Source organism: Hemicordylus capensis, chromosome 1 (assembly GCF_027244095.1).
Source record: "Hemicordylus capensis ecotype Gifberg chromosome 1, rHemCap1.1.pri, whole genome shotgun sequence".
NCBI lineage: Eukaryota > Metazoa > Chordata > Lepidosauria > Squamata > Cordylidae > Hemicordylus > Hemicordylus capensis.
The window spans coordinates 341669177-341693729 of NC_069657.1; the positions used below are offsets into that span (position 1 = coordinate 341669177).

The 24553-nt window shown below is 41.7% G+C and overlaps 1 protein-coding gene across 1 annotated transcript in view; it reads left to right on the forward strand.

The window, feature by feature from the left end:
• The window catches only part of CLVS2 (clavesin 2), a 66673-nt gene extending 46367 nt beyond the window's left edge, over window positions 1–20306 (forward strand). Inside the window, exons 3-5 of the mRNA XM_053284123.1 lie at window positions 13043–13153; window positions 15939–16159; window positions 17825–20306. Coding sequence (XP_053140098.1) covers window positions 13043–13153; window positions 15939–16159; window positions 17825–17912 — 420 coding nt within the window. The 3' untranslated portion in view covers window positions 17913–20306. The remainder of the gene's footprint in view (window positions 1–13042; window positions 13154–15938; window positions 16160–17824) is intronic.
• Window positions 20307–24553: the final 4247 nt, after the last annotated feature.

Sequence of the window (24553 nt, forward strand, 5' to 3'; positions counted from 1 at the left end):
ATCATGGCTGAATGGGGATTTGGTCTCCCCAGTCCTAGTCCAGCACTCTAACCACTACACCATGCTGGCTCTTTAAATTAGAACGGCAGAAGAAAATGGCTTAATCTAGAATTTGGGCAATGTTTTAAAGATACATGGTGGCGGCGGGGGGGGGGGGGCTTTTCCAAAGTGTGCAATCCAAAATTATTAAGATCATTTGAGCTACTATCAGTTTTGAACATTCATCAAAACCTTTAACTATTGATTTCAGAGGTTTGTGAATTGCTCCCATACATGATCTTGACTTATTCCACAACAACTGTCACCACTCCAACTGTCACTACTTCAATTTTACATGCTTCATAAAACCAGAAAACTGGAACAGCACCCCCTATAATATGACTTGGAGCATTATTTCAGAATCATGTTAAATTCAGCAATGGCCTTGTGTCGAACTGCCAACAGCAGGGGCCAAACTGATGGAGTTAACATCATAAGTAACCCAGCAATTTTATAATATAAAAAAGCAACCACAAGGAACCTGATCTGACTTGGAACCACAGTGCATGGGTTGAAGGGGTTAGCAGTCCTCCCAGCACCATTTCCCACAAGAAATGCCCACCAGTGCAGCTATTTTGTGGAAATTGTGACAAATAGTGAACTTCAGTGACAAATAGCCACATGGGGGGAACTTTCGTTGGGGAAATGCCTAGCTGAGGTTAGGGGAGCCAGCACTTCCATACCTCCAGCTACCTGCTCATGTACAAGTCTGGGCTACTTTCAGCCCAGCTGCACACAGAGATGGCCACCTAGAGTGCCCATCTCTTGGGGGAATCTCCCAGTGCAGCACATGTGTCATGTGCTGAATTGTGGGATTCATAGAGGCCAGGACAAGGACTCCCAGCCTCATTCAATCTGCCCTTCTCTGCACTGCACAGAGCAGGGCTGATCAGGTGGGAGTGTGGAGCGTGCTTCCATTGAGCAAAGAAGGATCGTCTGGGGAGAAGGCAATGTCTGGGAAGCCTCCCCCACTGCCCGCCCACCCAGTATGTCTTGTGAATGGCCCCACTAACTAAGGTTTGCAGAATTATATCACTAAACTGATTTTCTGTGTTTTCAGTGCAAATAATATCTCAGTGCAGAGGTGTGCATATGAGGCGGTATAGAAATATAAGTAAAATAAATAGTACATTTTTTGTCTCTGTAAATTTAAATCAAACACAATGGATAGTTGTGGATAGGCTAGGGAAAATGACAATTTGTGCAAGTCTTAATATTTTGGGGCAAAACTGTCCCTTTTTCCCCTTTTCTTCTTCTTCATAAAACAGACAGTTTCATCCAACATTGCCTAAGGTTCTGCACATTGAGTCTGGCCTTTGCTCTGCATTTCCCCCCTGCTGTGACCTTGCACCTGTTGTTGACTCACTGAAGTGTTTGATTGAGGGCTTCTTTTGTCTGTCTTGTCTGTCTGTCTGTCTGGAGGTGTGGGAGTGACTTTTTGGTGATTTACTCTCCAGGCTTCTCAGCACCAGCATACTTTGTCAATGCAGATTGGCATAAGATTCATCTATTTGTATCAAGATAGAACAGTTTTGCTTTTGATGGTGTTGCAGCTTGTGGTATGGCCTTGCTGATGGAGGCTGTGTGCAGCTGGTGGAAACATGCCTCTTTTGTCAAAGGATGGCTCAAAGCTCTCATTTCATTTTAACCCTGGGGGCAGAGGTTTCTTTTTAAAACAAGGTTCAACTGGAATTCAAACATATTTTGTAGACTAGACAAAATGGACTGAGATCACATTTAATATATGTTAGCCAGCATCTGTATGTAGTACTAAGATGCTCACACATACTGTTCTTTTGCAGTTCTTCATAAATACTGCTCACATTTTTTTTAAATACAGATTTTCATGTGTCCCTTGCTGCATTTTGCATGGAATTTTTTTTTTTTTTTACAAGGCAGGATCATAAAGGCATAAGATGGAATTGGGTATATTTGTTTCCAAGTCTTAAAAGCAATATCCATACTGTCACAGGGACAATGTGGCATTTATTGATTGACAGATAGTCAAATTAGATCTCTGCAGAATCTGCTAAATGTCAAACCAAATGATATGGTACTTTATCTTCAATGTCTCATATTGAAATGTGAAATTACTAGCCATGAAGTCAGTCTGTAGTGGAATAAAAAAATTCCTATTGAAATTTGACTATCTGGATTTTTTCACTGCTGTTCTGCTTTCCATTCTCACTATCAACTTCATAACCACCATATTTGCATTTTCTTCCATTGCATCTTTGCATATCTGCAAATATTCTGTACAGTCTTCCTCTCTGCTTGTTCAATTTCTGCATCCATTTCTGTGGAAACCTGGAAATTTTTCTACAAGATCTCATCCAGTTTTCTCTTTCTATCTTGTATTCACACTGGTTTACATACAACACAGCACAGAACACCACTCATGGAAGGGAGATGTGTGCGCACAACTTCCGCCACAACCCTTATCTTCTGCCTTGACATGAATAACATTACCATAGCTTCTGTCTTTCAGTTCAGTGCAAGTTCTGGGCTGACTAATCCTGAAGAGAATTAATTGTCATATATCTATTATCTCATTCCTTTCCACCTTTTATTTCCACTAATTCCCTTGTGCTCTGGCTGGCTCCATGTGCTAACATCCTACTTTGTTCAACTTGTTCTTCAAGGGTCACTGCTGAGATTGCTAACAGGTGCCATATTGCCTTCTGTGCTGACCGTACACTGCTCTTACTCTTTGCCAAGTCTCAGTCTGGACTTGCTCCCATCCAGAATGATCTCCTTGTCAAATAACTCAGCTAGCCTTGAAGTCCGTTCCCAAGGTGGCTAGCCTAAAGAGCTCTCCTATCCCTGACTTTCTATTGCTCTTGCATCTAGAGAAACACCTTCATCAACTTTTGTGTTCACTTTTAAATTGTTCCCATGAGCTCCCCAGTTATTGGAAAGTTAGAGAAATGTTTTTGAGGTCTAGGGTCCTCAGGCTGCTGAATTTATAGCTGCCGGCTTTTCTTCATGAAAGACACACAGACATAACAGAGATTGTGGCTGACATACTGTGCAATGTTTAATGTGTGTTTTATTGAAATGTGTGTGCTTTTGGACAAGAGTGCTCTTGTGCAGATGCAATAATTGCTCAAATGCAGTTGGACGATTGATTGATTGATTGATTGATTGATTAAGTGCCATCAAGTCGGTGTCAACTCTTAGTGACCACATAGATAGATTCTCACCAGGATAATTGATCCTCAACTTGGCCTTTAAGGTCTCTCAGTGTTGCATTCATTGCTGTCGTAATCAAGTGCATCCATTTTGCTGCTGGTCGTCCTCTTCTTCTCTTTCCTTCAACCTTTCCCAGCATTATGAACTTCTCAATGGAGCTGGGTCTTCGCATATTGTGTCCAAGGTATGATAGTTTGAGCCTGGTCATTTGTGCCTTGAGTGAAAATTCTGGATTGATAGACAGCTGTTATTACCAATTTCTGTAAATTGTGCAACTGTATCTGCACAAGCACACTCTTCCACAACTGCATGCACATTCCATTAAATCACACATGGTCCGTTGAGTGGTATTTTAGCCTGTATTGTAAATTTATTCACATGGCTTCATACCTGATAATAAAGGTGAGCAATCATTTGCCTTTTCTTACCGACTTAACTATTACAATATCACACATCAGCTGTCCAAGTTACACAGCCTTGTTCTTCACAGGCAATAAAATGTGTAACATTCATACCTGAGCCAGCTTTGGAAACATTACCAGATCCAGTCATTCCAAGCGCATTCTTGGATTCTGGTTTCCTAGTCCTGTCAAGCAGCTTTTTTTAACTGACCTGAAGTCAGCTTTAGATTATGTCAGTCTATGGCCACGTTGGCAATAAGTCAACTTCTTGCTGTAGAACAATTGATTTTGAACACAGATCTATATATGACCCAGCCACTCGGCTTTAGAAAGCATCAAGTGTTAGCATTTCTGAGGGTGCAAAAATGTTAATGTTTGTCAGCAACATTGTTTGTTTTTCAGTATACACATGGAACTACACTAACATTTGATACTTTTCTGAATAATATAATGTTGATAATTATCATAAACTTCTGCTGAGCTGGGGAGGGCAGGAGAGCACTGGTATTGGCCCTCAGATCATGACACAAATGTATGGCTGTTCTGCATGCACTCATTCTATTTCAAAGGCCCCAACCTACCTTTCTAAATTTGTATAACCTGCTGCCAAGCTGCATCTGCTCACTCTCTGGCTGAGCAGCCATCACTTGAGAGAGAGCAATATTGGCAAAGGTGGTGAACTTTTGGCAAATTCCTTGGCCTCCAGTACAAAATGTCATAGCCTTTTAGTGAGTCCACCAACTACCCCTCCCTCAGAAGCACACTGTGTGGCCCAGACGACGGTCTTTGAACTACTTCCGTGTTTGGTGCTTCTGGGGGGAGGGGGGAATCAGCAACTCCTCACCCTGTGCCAACAATAGAGTTGCGTTCCTCTCCAACACAGCAGGCACCAGTGCTTCTCATGGAGCACTGGTACTTTGCTAGTCTGGCTATCAGCCATTGTTCTTTGTACATGGGCCCCTCAAACCCTCTCCAAGATGAAAACAAACCGGAAGCACTGCCAGATTCAGACGACCATAGACAGCAGCATGGCAAAGAACCGGGCGTTTGTTTTTTAAGTCACTGGACACCAGCCAAATTAGTAGTTGTAACTAAACAATGTAGAAATCAATGTGATGAGTTAGTCATGACTAACTTCAGTCCTATTAATTTCAGTGGGGCTTAGCTTTGACTAACTTAATCTGAATGTTTCCCATGATTTTTAGCATTGAGAGGAATCCAGTCAACCAGCCTTTAAATTGTGACAGGAAAATGGAGTTCAGGTTCTGTCGAAAGAACCATATTGCTTTGGAGAGAAATGCCCTCCCCGCCCCCTATATTTCAATAAATCCTTGTAGACTGACAACCCTTAACTTGCCAGTTGCTGCTGCTAAACCGTCAGTTTCTGCTGAATTTGCTGTTTTATACTTTCATCAGACAGACTTTTCTATTGTGCTGAGCATGCATCTTGTAATACAGGTGTTCTAATTCTGTAGAATTATTGGTTGTTTGTTTTTTAAAGTTAGCAGACTCAAGAAGCTCACAAAGGTCACGAATGATTCTCGGGAATTCTTGGATTTTCATTTTTAGCAGTTTTCTGTTAAATATGAAAAACTGAAACATTCCCAAGTATCTTGAGACACATCACATTTAATCATCAGAGTCTCATATATGGAATCTATATATCCATCCATCCATAAAGGGCATGTAAGAGGCTGAGGTCCTGGAAGGGAACTGATGCTGCATTCAGTAAGATTTGTGAAGGCCAGCTGTCTGAGGCTATGTTTATTCTGATCCAGGGAGCTCAGGAAAAAGTCAATAATTTATTAAAGCGCACCTAGAGCTGGGAAAACGTCATTGGATGAATTATTCATTCTAGAAGAGTCATGGTGCAGGATCACTCATAAAATGAAAAGATAAGGACGTAACTAGCCCACATTATGCAGCCGTGTTTCTCGCATTTGGGGAAATTGCAGGGATCAGCACACCTGGAGGGCAATGGATGAGCTTCACCCTGGGAAACCACCTTCATGATCATGGTGTCTCCCTTGCCAGTGACTCCTGAGGAAGTGGACAAACTGCTTCAGACTATGCACCCCACAACCTGTTCTCTTGACCATTACTGGCTTGACTCTTACTGGCCATCTGATAATTATATATTAGAGAGGGTCTGGTAAATATTATAAATGCTTCTCTGAGGGAGGGCAGGTTTGCCTCCTTGTTTTAAGGAGGCTTGTCTTAAGGAAGCTATTGTTAGACCTCTTTTGAAGAAACTTGCATTGCATCCCTCAGAGTTTGCTAATTACAAACCTTTTTCTCACCTTCCATGACTGGGCAAGGTGACTGAGCAGGTGGTGGCCTCTCAGCTTCAGGCAGTTTTGGATGATGCAGATTATCTAGACCCATTTCAAACTGGCTTTCATGTAGGCTATGGGGTTGAGACTGCCTTGGTCAGCCTGATGGATGATCTCTAACTGGCTATCGACAGAGGGAATATGACTCTGCTGATCCTTTTGGATCTCTTTGCGGCTTTTGATACCATCGACCATTGACTTCTGGACCACCTGAGGGAGGTTGGATTGGGTGGCACTGTTTTACAGTGGTTCCGCTCCTACCTCTCTGGTAGATTCCAAATGGTGTTGCTTGGAGACTGTTGCTCTGCAAAATCATCTGGAGGTTTGTTTCTGGATGTTATCAATATGCTGATAACACCCAGATTTACTACTCCATGACGACCTCACCAGGAAAATGGCATATATAACCCCTGCTAACTCGACAAAGAGCCACCTTTTAACATGGTGATTCTCTTTTATTTAGCAGGGGGAGAGTAACTAGCCCTATCCATCCCCAGTACAGCACCTCCAGTGGCTGTTGCTGGTGTCTGTCTTGTGTTTCTTTTTAGATTGTGAGACCTTTGGGGTCAGGGATCCATATTATTTATTTATTATTTTTCTGTGTAAACCACCTTGAGGCATTTTTAGGAGGCTGGTATAGAAATCGAATGAATGAATGAATGAATATAAATATCTTCCCTAAATGCCTGCCTGGATGTGGTAATGGGCTGGATGAGGGATAACAAACTGAGGTTGAATCCAAGTAAGACAGAGGTACTGACTTTGGGAGGGCAGGACCCGAGCGATGGTTTAGATCTGCCTGTTCTGGATGGGGTTACACTCCCCCTGAAAGATCAGGTACATAGCTTGGGAGTGCTCCTGAACCCAAGGCTTTCCCTGGTTTCTCAGGTTGAGGCAGTGGCCAGGAGCGCTTTTTATCAGCTTCGGCTGATATGTCAGCCACATCCATTTCTGGAGGTAAATAACCTTAAAACAGTGGTACATATGCTGGTAACCTCCAGGCTTGACTACTGTAATGCACTCTACATGGGGCTGCCTTTGTATGTAGTCCAGAAACTACAATTGGTACAGCAGCCAGATTGGTCTCTGAGACAACATGAAGGGATGATATGACACCAATTTTGAAAGAACTGCACTGGTTGCTGATATGTTTCCAGGCGAAATACAAAGTGCTGGTTATTACCTTTAAAGCCCTTAATGGTTTGGGTTGGGCTATTTTACGATCCTCTGGATAGGTCCGATTATGGGCTTTTGCTGTGGCTGCCCCAGGGCTTTGGAATATGCTCCCTGCTGAAATAAGAGCAACTCCCTCTCTGTTTGTTTTTAGGAAGACCCTCGAGACTCTCCTGTTCTCGCAAGCTTTTAATTAGAATTAATTTTGCTAATCAATAATTTGTTTTATATTGTATTTTAATCTGTGATTTTTTATATTAAAATTTGTACAATGCCTAGAGATGTACATATCATGTGGCATAAAAATGTGATAGATAGATAAATAAATAAATATTCAAACAAACAAACAAAAGAACAGCCCTGCTGGATCAGGCCCAGGGCCCATTTGGTCCAGCATCCTGTTTCACACAGTGGCCCACCAGATGCCTCTGGGGAGCCCACAGGCAAGAGTAGATGCCTGCTGTTGCTCCCCTGCAACTGGTATTGAGAGGTATCATGTTTCTGAAGCTGGAGATGGCCCACAGCCACCAGACTAGTAGCCGTTGATAAACCTGTCCTCCATCAATTTGTCTAAGCCCCTTTTAAAGCCATCCAAGCTAGTGGCTATCACCACATCCCATGACAAGGAATTCCATAGATTAATTATGTGTGGTATGCAAAAGTACTTCCTCTTGTCGGTCCTAAATTTTTCCGTTCTTCTGTTTCATGGGATGACGCCTGGTTCTAGTGTTGTGTGTGTGAGAGAGAAATGTCTCTTTGTCCACTCTCTCCAGAGAGACACCCTGCTAACTCAGCTAACTCAGCAAAGAGACACCGTTTAAAGTGGTGGTTCTCTTATATTAAGCAGGGGGAGAGCAACTGGCCCTATCCAATCCCAGCACAGCATCCCTCCAGTGGTTGTTGCTGGTATCTGCCTTGTGTTTCTTTTAGATTGTGAGCCCTTTGAGGACAGAGACCATCTTATTTATGTATGATGATTATTATTATTTCTGTGTAAACCTCTCTGAGAACTTTGGCTGAAGAGTGGTATATAAATACTTGTTGTCATTGTTGTTGTTGTACCTCTGGTATTTCACCTGAGGAAATCCTGTCTGCGGGATTGGTCAGGGCCAAATAACTTATTAAATGAAGGATCTGGAATACTGAGTTTCAGAATGACCTGTCAAGGACATCTAGGTCATTCCACCTCAGTGGTGGGATAAGAACATAAGAACAGCCCTGCTGGATCAGGCCCAAGGCCCATCTAGTCCAGCATCCTGTTTTGCACAGTGGCCCACCAGATACCGCTGGAAGCCACAGGCAGGAGTTGAGGGCATGCCCTCTCTCCTGCTGTTACTCCCCCGCAACTGATACCCAGAGGCACCCCGCCCCAGAGGCTGGAGGTGGCCTACAGCCCTCCGACTAGTAGCCGTCAATAGACCTCTCCTCCATGAAGTTATCTAAACCCCTCTTAAAGCCATCCAGGTTATTGGCTGTCACCACATCTCGTGGCAGAGAATTCCACAAGTTGATTATGTGTTGTGTGAAAAAGTACTTCCGTTTGCTGGTCCTAGATTTCCTGGCAATCAATTTCATGGGATGACCCCTGGTTCTAGTGTTATGGAAGAGGGAGAAGAATTTCTCTCTATCCACTTTCTCCACACCATGCATGATTTTATATTTTTTATACCTCCAAGGCGCCGCTCCCTGTCCTTTACATAGAGTTTCTATCCAGGGAGAACCTTGTCCCACTGGTACTCACTGATCCACCAGGTTTCTGTTATGCCCACTATATCTATTTCTGTGTTAGCAACCTTGCACTCCAGCTCACCTATTTTGGCTCAGAGGCTTTTGACATTGGCATATAAGCACCTATACACTGAATCTCTCACCTGATGTAAGCTATCTTTCTTTTGACTCTTTGACAAGCTGGCACAGTCTCCCGCCTGCTCTTTATGCGGTACTGCTCTGTCCCCTTCTGTTTTATCTGAATCCTTTGCACCTTCGCACTTTAAAGGATGGCTTTTGCTGAACAGGATACTACTCAGCTTCCATTGGCTGTTCCCCAGGTGTCATTTTAAAAGCTGCTCTGCAACCTTTTTGATTTTAAGCGCCAGCAGTCTGGTTCCATCTTGGTTCAAGTGCAGCCCGTCCCTTTTGTACAGGCCTTGCTTATCCCAAAATGTATCCCAGTGCCTAACAAATCTAAACCCCTCCTCCCGGCACCAACGTCTCATCCACGCATTGAAACCCCTCAGCTCTGCCTGTCTCACTGTACCTGTGCGTGGAACAGGTAGCATTTCTGAGAATGCTACCTTGTGGGTCCTGGAATTCAATATGCTACCTATCAGCCTAAATTTGGCTTCCAGGACCTCCTGACTGCATTTCCCCACATCGTTGGTGCCGACATGCACTACGACAGCTGTCTTCTTCCCAGCACTGCCTAACAGCCTATCTAGATGCTGCGTGATGTCCGCAACCTTCACACCAGGCAGGCAAGTCACTGTGCAGTCAACACGTGGGTCACAAACCCATCTCTCTATACCTCTAATGATTGAATCACCCACTACAAAGAGGCCCCCCCCCCAGAGGAGTATCTCCTGTGCGAGAGGATAAGGGCTCATCATCCATGGAAGGGGTCCCTTCTAAAGGAGCATTTCCCTCTTCCTCAGACTGATGTCCTCCTTGCCCAAGACCTACATTCTCCCTGACAGAAGAAGAGCTATCAGCCCTGGAGTGGGATGTCTCTTTCACGTCCCTGAAGGTCTCGTCCACATGCCTCTCTGTCTCTCTGAGCTTCTCCAGATCTGCCACCTTGGTCTCAAAGGAATGAACTTGCTCCCTGAGAGCCAGGAGCTCCTTGCACCGAGCACACAACCATGACCTCTGCCCATGGAGCAAATAGTCATACATATGGCACTCTGTGCAATACACTGGGAAGTGCCCCCTCCCCTGCTGGCCTTCTATCGTCATACTGTTTTTGTTGGCTGTTTACAGTATTTAGAGATAGCTTATTAGAAGGATAGGTCTCAGCTGTAATGGTCAGGTATTTACTGTCCAAGCAGCCTTTCCCAAGAATATGAGGAAGGGATTTGTACTTACGTTCTCTTCTCCACCAGTCTCCTTGTGATCACTGGGGCTTGTTCCAGGCTCCCCCGCACACTTCCCGCTAAACTCCTGCAAAACTCCTATGTCCTGTTTGCTATTGCTGTTCGCTATGCTCTTGGCTGAGAACTTGCCCAGTAGTTTAGCTATCCCTGCTCACCTTCCCTAAACATAGATGGGCCCTCTCGAGGGCCCATATGAATGTCCTCCCTTGGGAAGTACTGGCTAGCAATTATAGCAGAATTCCAATTGAGCAGAGATTTTTATTTTATTTTATTTTATTTAACATATTTGTATACTGCCCAAAATGCAAGTCTCTTGCCCCTGTACCTCTGAGGAGATTTCGTAAGTTGCACATGTGCTCCTGCAGTGTGTCTTTTATATAGGTCTTAAAGGTGTGCCCTCAAGTTGGTGTTGTTGTGCCATCGAGTCGGTATCGACTCCTGGCAACCACAGAGCACTGTGGTTGTCTTTGGTAGGATACAGGAGGGGTTTACCATTGCCATCTCCCACACAGTATGAGATTATGCCTTTCAGCATCTTCCTCTATCACTGCTGCCCGATATAGGTGTTTCCTTTGTTCTTCAATAGAAGTTCAGTGCACTCTGCTCACTAACGGTTAGATCCAGAGTACAGATATCTTATTAATATGGCTATGTTTAAATTTTACATTTGTTTTAGATGTTCTGATATTGGTCAAAGACCATAATAAAGACTGGCCAGTGTCCATTTATACCACCCTGACCACTTTAGCAAAGATTGAGCATGGGTGGGTGTCATGCAGGGACAAAATGACACTGAGGGGAGGATCAGTATACCAAAGCATGAATTTCTAAATAAATGAATGTGTTCCTTGGCCTTTGGCTTCTTGCTAACCGAGGAGGGGATTCTTTATCATCAAAATTCTGCTGAGACAGTTTCAATTGCAGTGCAGTATTTCTTTCCATGACAAACATATGAAAGAACTGAAAAATCCTGAGAGACTATGATGCTTGCTATTGAATACTAACTTGGAAAGTGCTAGTAGGAGAGAGTTAGGCTGTTCTCTCGAGCAGCCTAACCCAGGCTAGGGCTGCCCAGCCTGGGTTAGGCTGCTTGTGTGGAGCGCCGGAAACTGCGTGGACCCCGGTGCTCCTGCCTAGCCTAATACTACTGTCCAGCCCAGCTCTTAGCCAAAGCTAAGGGCACGAGTGCACCTTTAACTTGGCTGCTGGGATCATGTGTCGCCTTGGGCTGCATGCAGCCCGAGGAGACAAAGAGATGGGTGCCTAGAGCACCCATCTGATGGGGGAATCCCCCAATGCACCATGATCAGCATGCTGTGCATTGTGGGATTCCTGGGGCCAGAGAGCATTTCTCCAGCCTCTGGAATGCTGTGCTGATTGCTACCACAGTGATTGTGTGTGTGGCAGTGGAGCACTGCTCGGGATGTCCTTGATCATCTTCAGGGAAGGTAGGTTAAACCCTGCCTTCCCTTTGTCCTCCCTCCCAAGCCTCCCAATGGTTATGTGAATGACCTTATTGTATGGGAATGCAGAGAGAATGAAGAGCTATGGACATGAGATTGAGCAAAGAATGAGAAGAATAGCTTAATCCCAAATAGAGACCTTACAATGAAGGTACAAAGGTTCACATGGAGGTTTCTTTTTCAGCATTATCTTCCCCTCCATAATAACTAGAAATTTGCTTTTCTTTATTGAAATTGAGATTCCAGGATTCTAGACATATGCATACAGATGGTGTGAAATGCACACCAATTATTGTTGGTAAAATTGATGTATACAGTTGTTTTTTACATTCTTTCATATTTCTTTAATTCCTGCCAAAACCAGTTTAGTAAGCATCTCAATACTGAAGCTTTCTCCTTACATTTCTTCTAGAAAAACCTCTGAGTGTACAAGTTAGGTAGGATTCATAAATATTCTCCAATCACAATTTAAAAGTATGGAATGCAGTTTCAACTTTATGACCTATAGTGAATATTGGCTATAAATTAATCTACAAAATAAAGTCACATTTTTTTGCTCTTTAGGTGGTCTGAAACAAAGGAAGAAGCAAATGTATAGCCACCCGAGAGAGGAAGGAGGCAAATTACATTGACAACTAGAGATGAACAAAAATGAATTGGGACACATGGGAGAGGCAAAGATCATAAGGAAAATGTTGGGCTGGACCAAAAATATTTGAGGTGTATCTGGCAGACAAAAGAGTTTCTATCTGTTTATTAGCATTCTTAAGACAGACATGGACTGATATCCAGAGCAATGAACCACATGCAGAATGAGGAAAGTTGTGCTAGTGCAAAAAGATGCCTCAGCTGCACTACAACCCAGAGTTTTGAAGCATTGCACCATAAGGCTCCTGCAAATTAGTTCCCAAAATAAATGAGTTGTGCTGCAATTGTACCACTGTTGCACAACACTAGCCTGGAACACAAGCTCCAGACTTAGTGCCACTTGGCCACACAACAGCCTTGAACTAGCGTAATGTCCTCCTGCATGCAGTTTGTTACTCTGGATGTCAGTCACTGTCAGGGAACTGGGCACCTCACATACTGGTGTCCTAGATCTGAAGACTGGAATTTTGTTCTTTGGATTCAACTTTGAAGATACGGTGTTTACAACTTTAAAGATGTAACTGCTCAGCCCTGTTTGTGCAAATTGCAACCTCTCTGCCAACCTACCGCACAGTGATGGTGTGAGGATAAAATGAGAAAATTCCTTACACACTACAGTGAGCTTTTTTGAGGAAGAATAAGTCACAAATGTGATAAATAAAATGAGCCCACTAACTGTGTTTCTTTCTATTATTCTTTCCTAGGACAGTTTTCCAGCTCGTTTTGGAGGGATTCATTTTGTCAATCAACCGTGGTACATCCATGCCCTCTACACAGTTATACGGCCCTTTTTAAAGGAAAAGACAAGAAAAAGGGTATTTTTCTCATATCTGTTTTCATAGTTTTGAAAAGTTCTCATCTGTAGATGGATTGATAACATTGAAAAATAAGAAACAAAATTTTCGGTTGTATCCCAAAGAGCCCTAGTTGAGTTTTACTTGTACAGTGACGCTTTCCTTAGCCTCCTTCCCTCTGCACCCACCAAATATCTGTGCTTGAGTGTCAGGGAACATTCCAGAACAGTGCAGAATGAGGGGGCTGGAGTGGTAGGGGAAAGTTGGTGGAAATTGGCAGGGCAGGGAGGATGATTTCCATTTTCACAGGCACCTTTAGATACAACCCATTATACTTTTGCAATGCATTGCATTATAATATTTCCTTATGCAATACTTATTCATGTATATCATGAATATGGTGGACATTTTCTTGTGGACATTTTCTTGTACTACATGAAGATGGTCTTAATTTCCAAGAGCTTATAGTGGTTTGGAGAGTTTTTATTGGTATTACTTTTAAAATAACTGCTGCAAAAATACTATTCCAACCCCAAATACACATTTATTTTAGAATCTAGATGATTATAAACCAGAGACTGGTGAGGAAATCAACTTTTGCCAACTGACCTTTGATCACCAAAAGCCGTAGCAAATTTTAGAAATGGTCTAGTGCTTTCAAAAGCTGATTGAGGTCCCTACAGAGGGTATAGCTGAAAGATGGTTAATTGTTGATCCGTCTTAAAGATCCCACAAGCAAATTAAAAGAAAAGTGAGCTTTGGATATGTTGAGTACCTGTTCCTTAAATGGAGAGGCATAATGCTCTAGGTAGACAATGTAGGCACTGAAGCAGTGGAACAACACCCCATCAATAGCTGGAGCATTACATTCTGTACCAGCTGGGACTTTCAAATACTGTCAAAGCAAGACTCAAAGAGGAGAGCTGGTCTTGTGGTAGCAAGCATGACTTGTCCCCATAGCTAAGCAGAGTCTGCCCTGGTTGCTTCTGAATGGGAGACTTGATGTGTGAGCACTGTAAGATATTCCCCTCAGGGGATGAAGCCGCCGCTCTGGGAAGAGCCTAAGGTTTCAAGTTCCCTCCCTGGCTTCTCCAAGATAGGGCTGAGAGAGATTCCTGCCTGCAACCTTGGAGAAGCCGCTGCCAGTCTGTGAAGACAATACTGAGCTAGATAGACCAATGGTCTGACTCAGTATATGGCAGTTTCCTATGTTCCTATGTTCCTAAGACTCATGTGGAACAATTACAGCAGTGCAACTGCAGTTAAAATTGTGTGAATGGCTCTATGTTGGACAAAAGTAGGACTACCACATCTTCACTTGTAATCCATCACAGAAGCATAAAGGGGAATCTGATCTATTTGCTAAGAGGAAGCAATGGTAGTTGCACTCTGATGTGGTGATCACCATACTTTGCTCTGTATTTGCTAGCATGTTCATCGACCCAGTGGGCAAAATTGATTGATGTTATAGGAGGTGACTGCAGTTGAAGAAAGCATATCAACAAGCAGATCCGTATGCATTCAGTAAAGGTTGTTTCCCTTCCCTTCCCAAATAATAGCACCTTGAAGAACATAAGAAACTGTCTTTGAGACTCAAGGAAGTTTGAAATGAAGAACTGAGCTCTTTGAAGAGATAAAAGAAAATAGCTCAACTCTACATGCTCAAGCCCTTGAACGAACATAAAGTGGTTTGCTAGATTGCAGCCACTGATGTATCTAGAAGCAAACTGCGAGACATATTTGAATTTCCATGCACTGTTGTAGTCATAATGATTGGAATCAGACCAAGAAAGAATGTGTTATTTCCATGACATACAACAGAGATCCCACTCAGCAGAATACTTAAAAAGACACTGCTGGGTTGGAATGGTTTATTTTAGATTTCTGAAACCTTGGGATACTGTGTACTCTAAGACATTCTGGGTTTTTTCACTCTTAAAATACAATGTAGTGTTCCCCAGTCGTAAGTAAGATTTTTTTCCCCTGTTTCTTTTTTTAGTTTGGAAAATATGCTTGGAGAGATTTCAGGGCCTTTATGAAACTATGGTTGTTTATTGTTTTTTATATAAAGGCACAGGCACACATTGAAAAGCCGTCTTGCTGGATTTATTTATATTCAATTGTCAGCTTCTGCCACAAATGCACAAAAAATTTCAATATGAAATATATTAGGAGTAATCCACATTTTAAAATTTTATCATATGTATTTGTGTGTATGATCTTTAATCAGCTAGAAACTTTAATTGTCCTAAAAGCACAACAAATCCAGGAGTTTAGCAGAATTTATTTATATGTACTGACACCCCATACACACACGGGGAGGGGGGGAGTTTGGATTCATAGAATGCCAAGGACTTGTGCCTGCTTAGTGGGATATTTGATTTTTTTTCCCCTGAACTGCGAACAATCCCAGATGCTGTATCACAAGCTGCTTTTGAATATACTCATAGTTTTTAAAAGCAGAGTTGTTGGATGCCATTTGAGAAACACAAGTGGAGAGCTCCTTGAATACACAGAAGTGATTGTCTGAATATATGAATTGCATAGTTATTTGGATCCCAGACATTATCCAGCATAGACACACTGATGATGCTTTGGTACAGCCTTCCCTTTACTCTACCAATCTTTCAGAATACCTACTGACTGGAAAGGATTTCCCATGAGCTTAAACTCCTTATTTGCTTGGCAAGGATTTTCCCACTGTGTATCATCTAGCTGGATTCCAATCTTCAAAATCTTAGCAGTGATGTTGACTGTGGGCAACTGTCTGTAATGTTTGTTTGTTTTTTGCTTCATCTTTTAACAGATATTTCTCCATGGAAATAACCTCAATAGCCTGCACCAGTTGATTCATCCTGAGATTCTGCCTTCTGAATTTGGAGGAATGCTGCCACCTTATGATATGGGCACATGGGCAAGAACGCTGCTAGACCATGAATATGATGATGACAGTGAATACAGTGTGGACTCCTACAACACTTCTGCCAAAGAAGTAGAAAAGGACCTCTCTCCCAAATCGATGAAGAGGTAAGTTAGTTATACCCCTAACGCGAAAGGGAACATTTAGATGATATCTCAGACTGAATGTCTGTTATCAAGGGCTAGGACAGAGGCATATCTTCTAGGAAATTCAGCCATTCCAGCAAATTATAATGCATGCTGATCAAAAATCAGTTGTGATTCCAGTTAAGTTCAGATGGGTGCAAGGGATGTGTGTCAATATCACAAACTATCCTTTTTCGCCCTCTTTCTCCAACATCCTTCTCTATGTTTTTAATATCCCTATTGTTCAGAACTAAATTACAAGCAAGGATCTACAAACAACTTGTGCCACTGTTAAGTAAATTAAGCATTTCAATTGTACCTTGGCTAGTAGTCAAGTTAATCTCAAAAAATGGCAACTGTATAATCTTAGCCAAGAATCATTCTTTGGTGCTTTAGGGAGCACTATTTCAGTGCCTATTAACGTTCTTCTTTAAAAGGTCAAATAGTACCTCCAGGTGTCATGTGATGCCAATATCAGAATGCTATTAGCCAGATGGTGTGTTGGAGATCTTCCATTGTGAGCAGCTTATGGCTGGCCTGAGTTCATATAAAATCCAAACCCTTTCCTCTGAGTAACAGGGAAATTTTCACATCATTGCTACTGCTGACAAATGAAGACTCCGTCTGGCCTCTACTACACTAGAAAACAGACTCAACAAACTAAGACTTATTTTTAATAAGATTAATTGTATTCAGTTGGGGTTCATTTAACCTGATAAGATCACTATGCTTTTACCATCAGTATTTGTTCCATTAGAACCATATCAATACCCTCATTAGAATACTAGAATTCTAAGTGCAAGTAGGGTGGTTATCTCAAGATAATGCCCTGGAATAACAAACCTAGGAAACCAGCAAAGGGCAGTATTCAGTGCAGCACACTGCACAACCAGTAGAAACTCCTTCTGTTCACAGGAGACTTAAGTCTATTTCATCATATGAAGTATTATTCTCATTTTTAAAGTACCTTTTCAGTAAATTAGTTTTTGTACTGTATATATGTCTTTTGAAAAATAAATGTTATGAAAATAAATATTTAAATACATGTAACTACATATATTCTAAAACGTATACTTAGTTTTATGCATCTCTATACTTACTTTGTCTTCTATTGTAGAAGCCAGATGGATCTTTTAAACAAGATCTTTTTTTAAAATTATTTTTTTCTCCTGTATCTGTCTACATCAGGTCTGCTCAATTTTGACCTTCTTGCAGATGTTGGCCTACAAGTCCCATAATCCCTGGCTATTGGCCACTGTGGCTGGGGATTATGGGCATTGTAGTCCAAAAACAGCTGGGGGTGGGATTTGTGAAGGCCTGGTTTATATGTATGCCTCCCTGCCAGCCAGCTGAGGATAGCACCTGATGACCTGGACTCTAGTTCACAAAACTTATGTCAGAATAAAATGGTTAGCCTTTCAGGTGTCTTGTTGTCTTTGTTTTGTTTTTGGTTTTTGCCGCAACAGGCTACCATGGCTATTACTCTGGAAGTTAAAATCTTAATTTTCCATAATGGTTTATATTGCCCACCATGTTTCCCAAGCAAATTTCCTGACTATGTTCTGTTTTTCTTAAAAATGCAAAACAATTACCTTCATTCATCTCAAAACAATCCACATCAGACAACTGTTTTTAATGCTTTTTCAGATCTCAATCAGTTGTGGATCCTGGAGTCTTAAAACGCATGGATAAAAATGAGGAAGAAAACATGCAGCCTTTGCTTTCACTTGACTAACAATGTCTGAGCATCAAACATGAATTGGGGTGGAAGGTATTGCCTTTCAGCAACAAGCAAACCATTGGGAGAGAATGTACCAGCTGGAATCCTATTTTTCATGTTAATGTAGCATAATGTAATGAGGCAGCAGGTTTTGCCAGTCATCCTGGAACATGGGTGCCCTAGGCTGGAAAACAGGGTGGGTGGGTGGGGAATGAAAAAGAATAAATGTCAATAATATATTCTGTAAGTGCCAACCTGTTTGTACATAGTGTCTATTCCTTCTCTCTGCATTTGTAAGTAATGGTAGGGCTGTAGTACAGGAAAACGAGTGATTATTAAAACATGCCAGTTGAATACACTGTAAAAGACCACTCAGACAAAAAAAAACAGACCTAAGTATTTTGTTGTTTTATACAAAGCCATATTACAGCTTTCATATGGACTGCTTTATTTTCTTTCTGCAGTTTTCATTTAACAAAGGAATATAGGATTTGTAGGTGTTGTAACTGGTGTGATATTTCTTTTAAGATTGTACTTCACAGGCAATGCTGTGATCCATCCGTTATACTAGGATATTATTTGCATTATGGAATGGAAAACATGAAATAGAAGCAGGGAGCAAAGTGCCATTCTTTGCTTTATGAATTTGTGTCATCTGATTTTTAATATTTTCATACAATGTGTCTGGGTTTCAAGAATGGTTAAGAGTCCTGAGCATACTATGGGCCCTCAACTTAGCATCTGCCTCATATTGGGTCTACTTGTAAGAATGTTTTGGAACTTTCCTCCTTGAGTGGAAAGGACTCTGTGATGCTCAACACTCTAATCATAACACTCAGCAGCAACAGGTTGAAACGTAATTTATAAACCTTATGAAACTGAAGTCTGACAACATATCTATATATTTTTACCAGTCTCTACATATAAAGTGTCATTGGTAGATAAGTATATTTAATCAAGGATTTATAAAAACAAATCATACCTATTTGGTGTGCTTAGAGTTTATTATAGATTGTATATTAAGACAATGTCATTGTTAAAATAGTGAAAGATTCAGTACCGCATACTACTTTAAGCAAGACTTGATTGCTATAAGTAAGGTGTTGTGCAAGATCGCATCAAGGCTACCTTTTGTTTTGTGATGTAATTGTGTAGATAAAACATGTGCCATATTAGAAAGAAAATGAAGTCGTTCACATGAACTTTGAGAGTGCTGGGGACAGGGTGGAGGGGAAGGCAGGATAGAACCTATTCCCACGCCCACCCCCGATGATCTGCCGTGGCCTTGGGCTGTGTGGCTCATGTGTCCACTCCATCAGCGCTTTTGTGAGCCGCACGGCGTTCTGGGGGCCAGGAAAACGTGTCCCAGCCTCCAGATATCCCACAATGCACTGCTGCATGCAGCCTGAGCATTCACAAGACCCCCGTACCTGTGCTTGCACCCTTTTATCCAGGTAAAAGATCGGGTAAAATTCCTGGGCTACCTGGGAGGACAGTGCCAGGATTGGCCTTGATCCTGGTACTTCACATGAGCAACTCTACCCAGGTAGGGCTGCTTGTGTGAACAGCCTCAATACATTTTTACCTCAAAAGACCAAGCAGTCCACAATGGACTGAATTTGGTCAGCTGTAGTTTAGGGGATATATTTTCAACGTTGATTTGTGCTGATATGCATGTGTAATTCCACTGTACATCAAGAAAAGAATGTGCCCTACAACTAGCCAGACCTCTTTCATCAGAATTTAAAGTTTCATTTGAACAGGAGGGATAAGATCTCAAGCTCGCAGAAAAAACAAAACAGTACTACTAAACATTTAAGAGCGCCAAAGAAATGTTTTAAAATTCATGAGGGGATTGGTAAACTGTCTAGGACTATGCTGGGAAGTATTATGATCCCATAGAAATACTTCAGAAACCTTCACTTCCACAGGAGTAGAATGGTTGTTTTAATCACCTCAGTATCATTCAGATATCATTTCCTGATGATCTTTGAAAAAAGGAATGACATTGCATTCTGACTGTACTGTCTCTGTGTAATTTAGACACATACCTTGTCCTTTAGACACTATAAGCATGCCCAGTACCATTAATTTTTGTTGTAGGCTGTTGTTAAAATGATGTATGGCTATAGTGCATTCTGGACTATTTTATGTGCAGCTGAATGCTCAGTTAAGAGAGTCTTATTTTCCTGCATTTTTCTTTACTTTGTTTACATTTTGACAGCTGTGTTCTTCATAGGCTAGAATAATGCTTGGTTACATTATTAAAACATCTAGTAGCATTGTAAACAAGCATCTCATGTGTTAAGCAGGAATACCCTACACAGTTGGATCATTGCAATCAATGTAGCAGCCAGTGCGGGCACCACCAGGGGTGGGCAAGAGGCATCTTTAAGTGTAAATGAATAGGTGCTTACCTCCACTACTGCTGCACTTGAATGCTGCTTCAAGCAGGAGCGCACCGCCCATTACCCCCTGCAGTGGGGGATCACCTCCACCACTCACATGGCTGCTAGAGGGGGATCAGCTCCATGGAGGCCATGTGAGTGGCAGAGGCAATTCCTTACTCCAGGGGGTGCTGAGTGGTGTGCTGCTGCTTGAAGCAGCATTCAGGTACGGAGGTAGCGGAGGTAAGCACCTATTCATTTACACTTAAAGGTGCCTCTTGTTGCCGCCACCCGGTGGCACCCACACCGGCCGCTGCTGTATAGACCATAACTGAGCAGGAATGGCTTATAACTGACAAGAACTCTGCTGAGGTCTTTGGAGGCCTTCAAGACAACTGACTCTAAAACAAGGATGCATCTTACACTAGTGATCTGAATCTGCTCCTTTTGGGCTATTTCACACAGTAACAAAGCCAGGCTTGCCAAGTGTATATCAACAAGGAGTTACAGCCATCTGTATTATACATGTTTCAAAACTCCTCTGTCACAGTCACACTTTACACTTATTGATGTGCACGGGGTGGGAGGGGAGGACTTAGGTGTCCACCTAAAAATGTAATATATGAAGAGACCCATAGATGGCAATCCTGTACACAATTAGACAGTTTAAATTCCAATTATCAGTGGGATTTAGCAGCCTAACTATGCAAGATTGCTGCCTTTATGTTTTGTTAGAAATAAAATGTTAGCACCTTTAGCAGCTTTAGCGGTAAGAACATGGGGCTTTTCATCAGGACCAGGGAGTGATTTAATGGATTTGTGTTATTTCTACACTGGAGTCCCCTAACCGTGAAACTCTGCTGTATATTGCTAATACCTCTTTACATAGCTTCACTAGGAGCTAGTGGAAGTTTGGGACATTTTGCTTATGCTGTAGAATGAGAGGTACAACATTTGGAAGTGATGCCTTCTGTCTGGAATAGAAATTGATTTGCATATGATTAATATCCAGCAAAATTAGATGCTAGATTATTCTCAAATTATGTGGAGGATAAAGTTAACTACAATATGCAAATGTCAGGCAGAAGGTTTCAGCTATGGATAGCTATTAAATTAGCTATCCTTTTCAATCTGCCAGCAGAAGAAATCTGGTGTAAATCAAAAACTATATACACCTATACCAGCAGAATATAGTAAATAAATCAACCTGTTCATTTTGAAGTTTCCTCAGATCAGAATGGCAATAACTGTGTATAATATATGGCTGTGAAATTATAGTTGCAAAATGAATAACAGAGCCTGTAAGTTGTAGTACAGCTGAATTGGGTTGGTGGATGGTTGGTCCTTCTGCCTTTGAATGGGAGAGGAGATCAGAGTAGTCAACTGTTTAATCCCTTTAACTCTGTAGTTTGGGGCACACCACATTTATACACACTCTCATAGGTAGGTTATGCCAGGTTCTCCTTTCCCCCTCAAAATGGAAGACTATTGTAGAGTCAGATGCTTGGTACTATTAATGTGGTTGAGACAGAAGAGGAGCAAAACAAATGACTTTGTGAGAGTGTGTGCTTACTTTTTTATGAGCTAAAGGAGCTGTCCTTTCAGCACAACTGTGTATATTAAAGCACATTCTGCTTTCATGTACATCCTTGTATTCCTAAATTGTTGAGAAAGGTTTCCATACAGATATTCTAGAAATTTTGTAGAAATGAATTAAAGTCTCAGACTGGCTGTTTTGTAACACTAGAGCCTGTCCTGTGATTCCTTCCACGTATGTGCTGTTTAGGGAACAGATCAAAGGTGATCATCTGTTTCCTAGGCTAAATAGCTCTCATTTTCAGCAATAAAGGGTCGGGGATATTTTTTCCCTTGAAATAGAGTGTCAGGACTAATTCATCTAGAGTTAACATGTTCCATATTTAAGCTTCAGTGAAGTCAGTGGTGTTTAAATGATGATTGACAGTTGTTGATTATACAGAGACAGAACTGTGGCTAAGGTGACTCAGTATAGCTTTATTAATTTCACTTTACAACAGCTGAAGACCTGCTTCCCTGTATTTCATTAAATCCACATATAAAGATCATTATTTCTGGACTCTTTATGATGCTTCATGGAAGAAAAATCAATGTGTCACCTTATGAAACTCTGTATTCTAAGTGGCCCATTTTGGTTTTATTTTTGAATTTGAAATCTCAACTGTATGTTTAGCTGCAATTTATGAAATGCATTTTTATGCCTAATTCAGCCATTGCTGTTATGAACGTTAGGTAATCTTCTCAGTAGGTAAACACTATGATTTTATATAACTCAGTCTCCATGTTTTAGCAAGAGCAAATTATATGTTCCAAAGAAAGGACTTCCATTGCAGAAAAACTGGTTTTTTAAGAACATTAGTGAATTCTACAGTCAACAGCCACAAATTAACACAATGGCATATTTTCAGATGCTGAGTACTGATGTGATGGAAGGTGATTTCTTGAACAACTTCTTACGTTTCAGAATACAAGGCCTTAAGTCCAATAGAAAAAATGCTTTAGCAAGATAACCATGCTCTTTGATGGCTGCAACCTAAAGGAACTGGAATAAGACAGTGAGCTATTGCTGAATACAATTTCAGGAGTGAATAGGAAATTTCCACATTTTAGTTTACATACAGATGTGCATTAGGAACTAAAATGCATTGAAAACTAGAGTTGTGATGCAGTATCATGGAACATCTATAGGCTAAAAATGCTGTACCTATATGTGCCAAGTTGTCTGTCGGTTGACTGTACTGGATAGCCTGGAGCCTTACAATGCTTTACTAGCAGTCAGTACTGACATCACTTCATAAATTATTGGCTGACATACCATGCAGTGGAACGCAGCTGGCTGGAGCACTACCCACACCCCTGTGCGTGTGTAAGTACTGCCGATGACACTGCACTAAGGGCGGCAGTGCTCCATCATAACCCTCTATGAACGCCATTGTGCGGTGACGTCCTTTATTTCCAAAGGGTGTTGCGCAATTGGATTCACAGAACTTTATGATGGAGTGGTGCTGCCCTCAGCCCCATTGGCAGTGCTTACACACAACTTGCATGGTATGTTAGCCACCGTGTTTAGTGTCCCCTTCAATGTGAAGGTTTTTTCCCCAAAACTGGCAAAACAGTAGTTTCTAACTCCAGTGAATGGTTATTAATGTGCACCAAAACAAACTGTCATGACTGACCTTAAATAAATTAAGTACATAGAGGCAATGACAGGCTTTGTACTGTTCTTTTAATAAAGTATTTTGTTTTTCTTAGCTCTTATTTGCGGGGGAAAAAACCCCAATGACCTTTATAGGGCAGCAAATGGCATGGGGATTGCAGATGGGCAACCCAATCCTACATTAAATCTGTGATCACAACTAAAACAATACACTATTCAGGAGAAGAAGCAGAAGCAGATGAGAGCTAGTTTTATTTCTATCTGTCTCATAACTTCTCATTTTGCCTTTTTGCTACATCATGATACCGGTGCTAGATTGCAGCAGTGTTGGCAGGAGATGAAGTTACCAAACATCTTAGGATGCTGCATTAGGACCATGGGATGCTGCATTAGGACCCCTCCTTTTCCAAAAGTTCTTTAGTACCATTAATACAGAGGCCATCTGTTAATTTAAAAAACAACATTTTTTTCTTATACCAACAGAGTATCAACTGACTCCTATTTTTTTCCAGACAGGTATGATCCCAGAGGCAGTGGTTGACATATTGCACAACATTCATCTGCCTTGTAACAGAGTGTGCAAATTGCCATGCAAGAGCAATCTTGTGCAAAATGCAAACATTACACAAATATAGTTGTGAAATGAATGGTCAGTGGCTGACATACAGAACATGGATGCTCTGGTGCAACGAGAGTACAGCTTAGCCTTCTTAACTAACTGCATTGGTGCAGCAGTTAAGCCGCAATTTCTGATGCCCGCCTGTTCCCCAGAAATCCCCTGTGTCATGTGAAAATATGTTCCCAAGGATTGCACAGAGGGATATATTTTCAGGTGTCACAAAGGACTTCCTGAGGAAGGAGATGGCCTTGGAATCTGCCACTGCCTCACGGCATGGTGCAGTTCGCTGGAAAGTTCTGTTAGGCTGCTCTCTCTCATTTCACAGGGACATCTTTGTTCTGTATGTCAGCCATTCTTTCCAATGGACATCTTTTGCACAACTGTGCTTGTTCAATTCTTGTGTTTTGTGCAAGAGTGCTCTTGCACAACTGTGTGCACGTTCCATTACAAGGCAGAT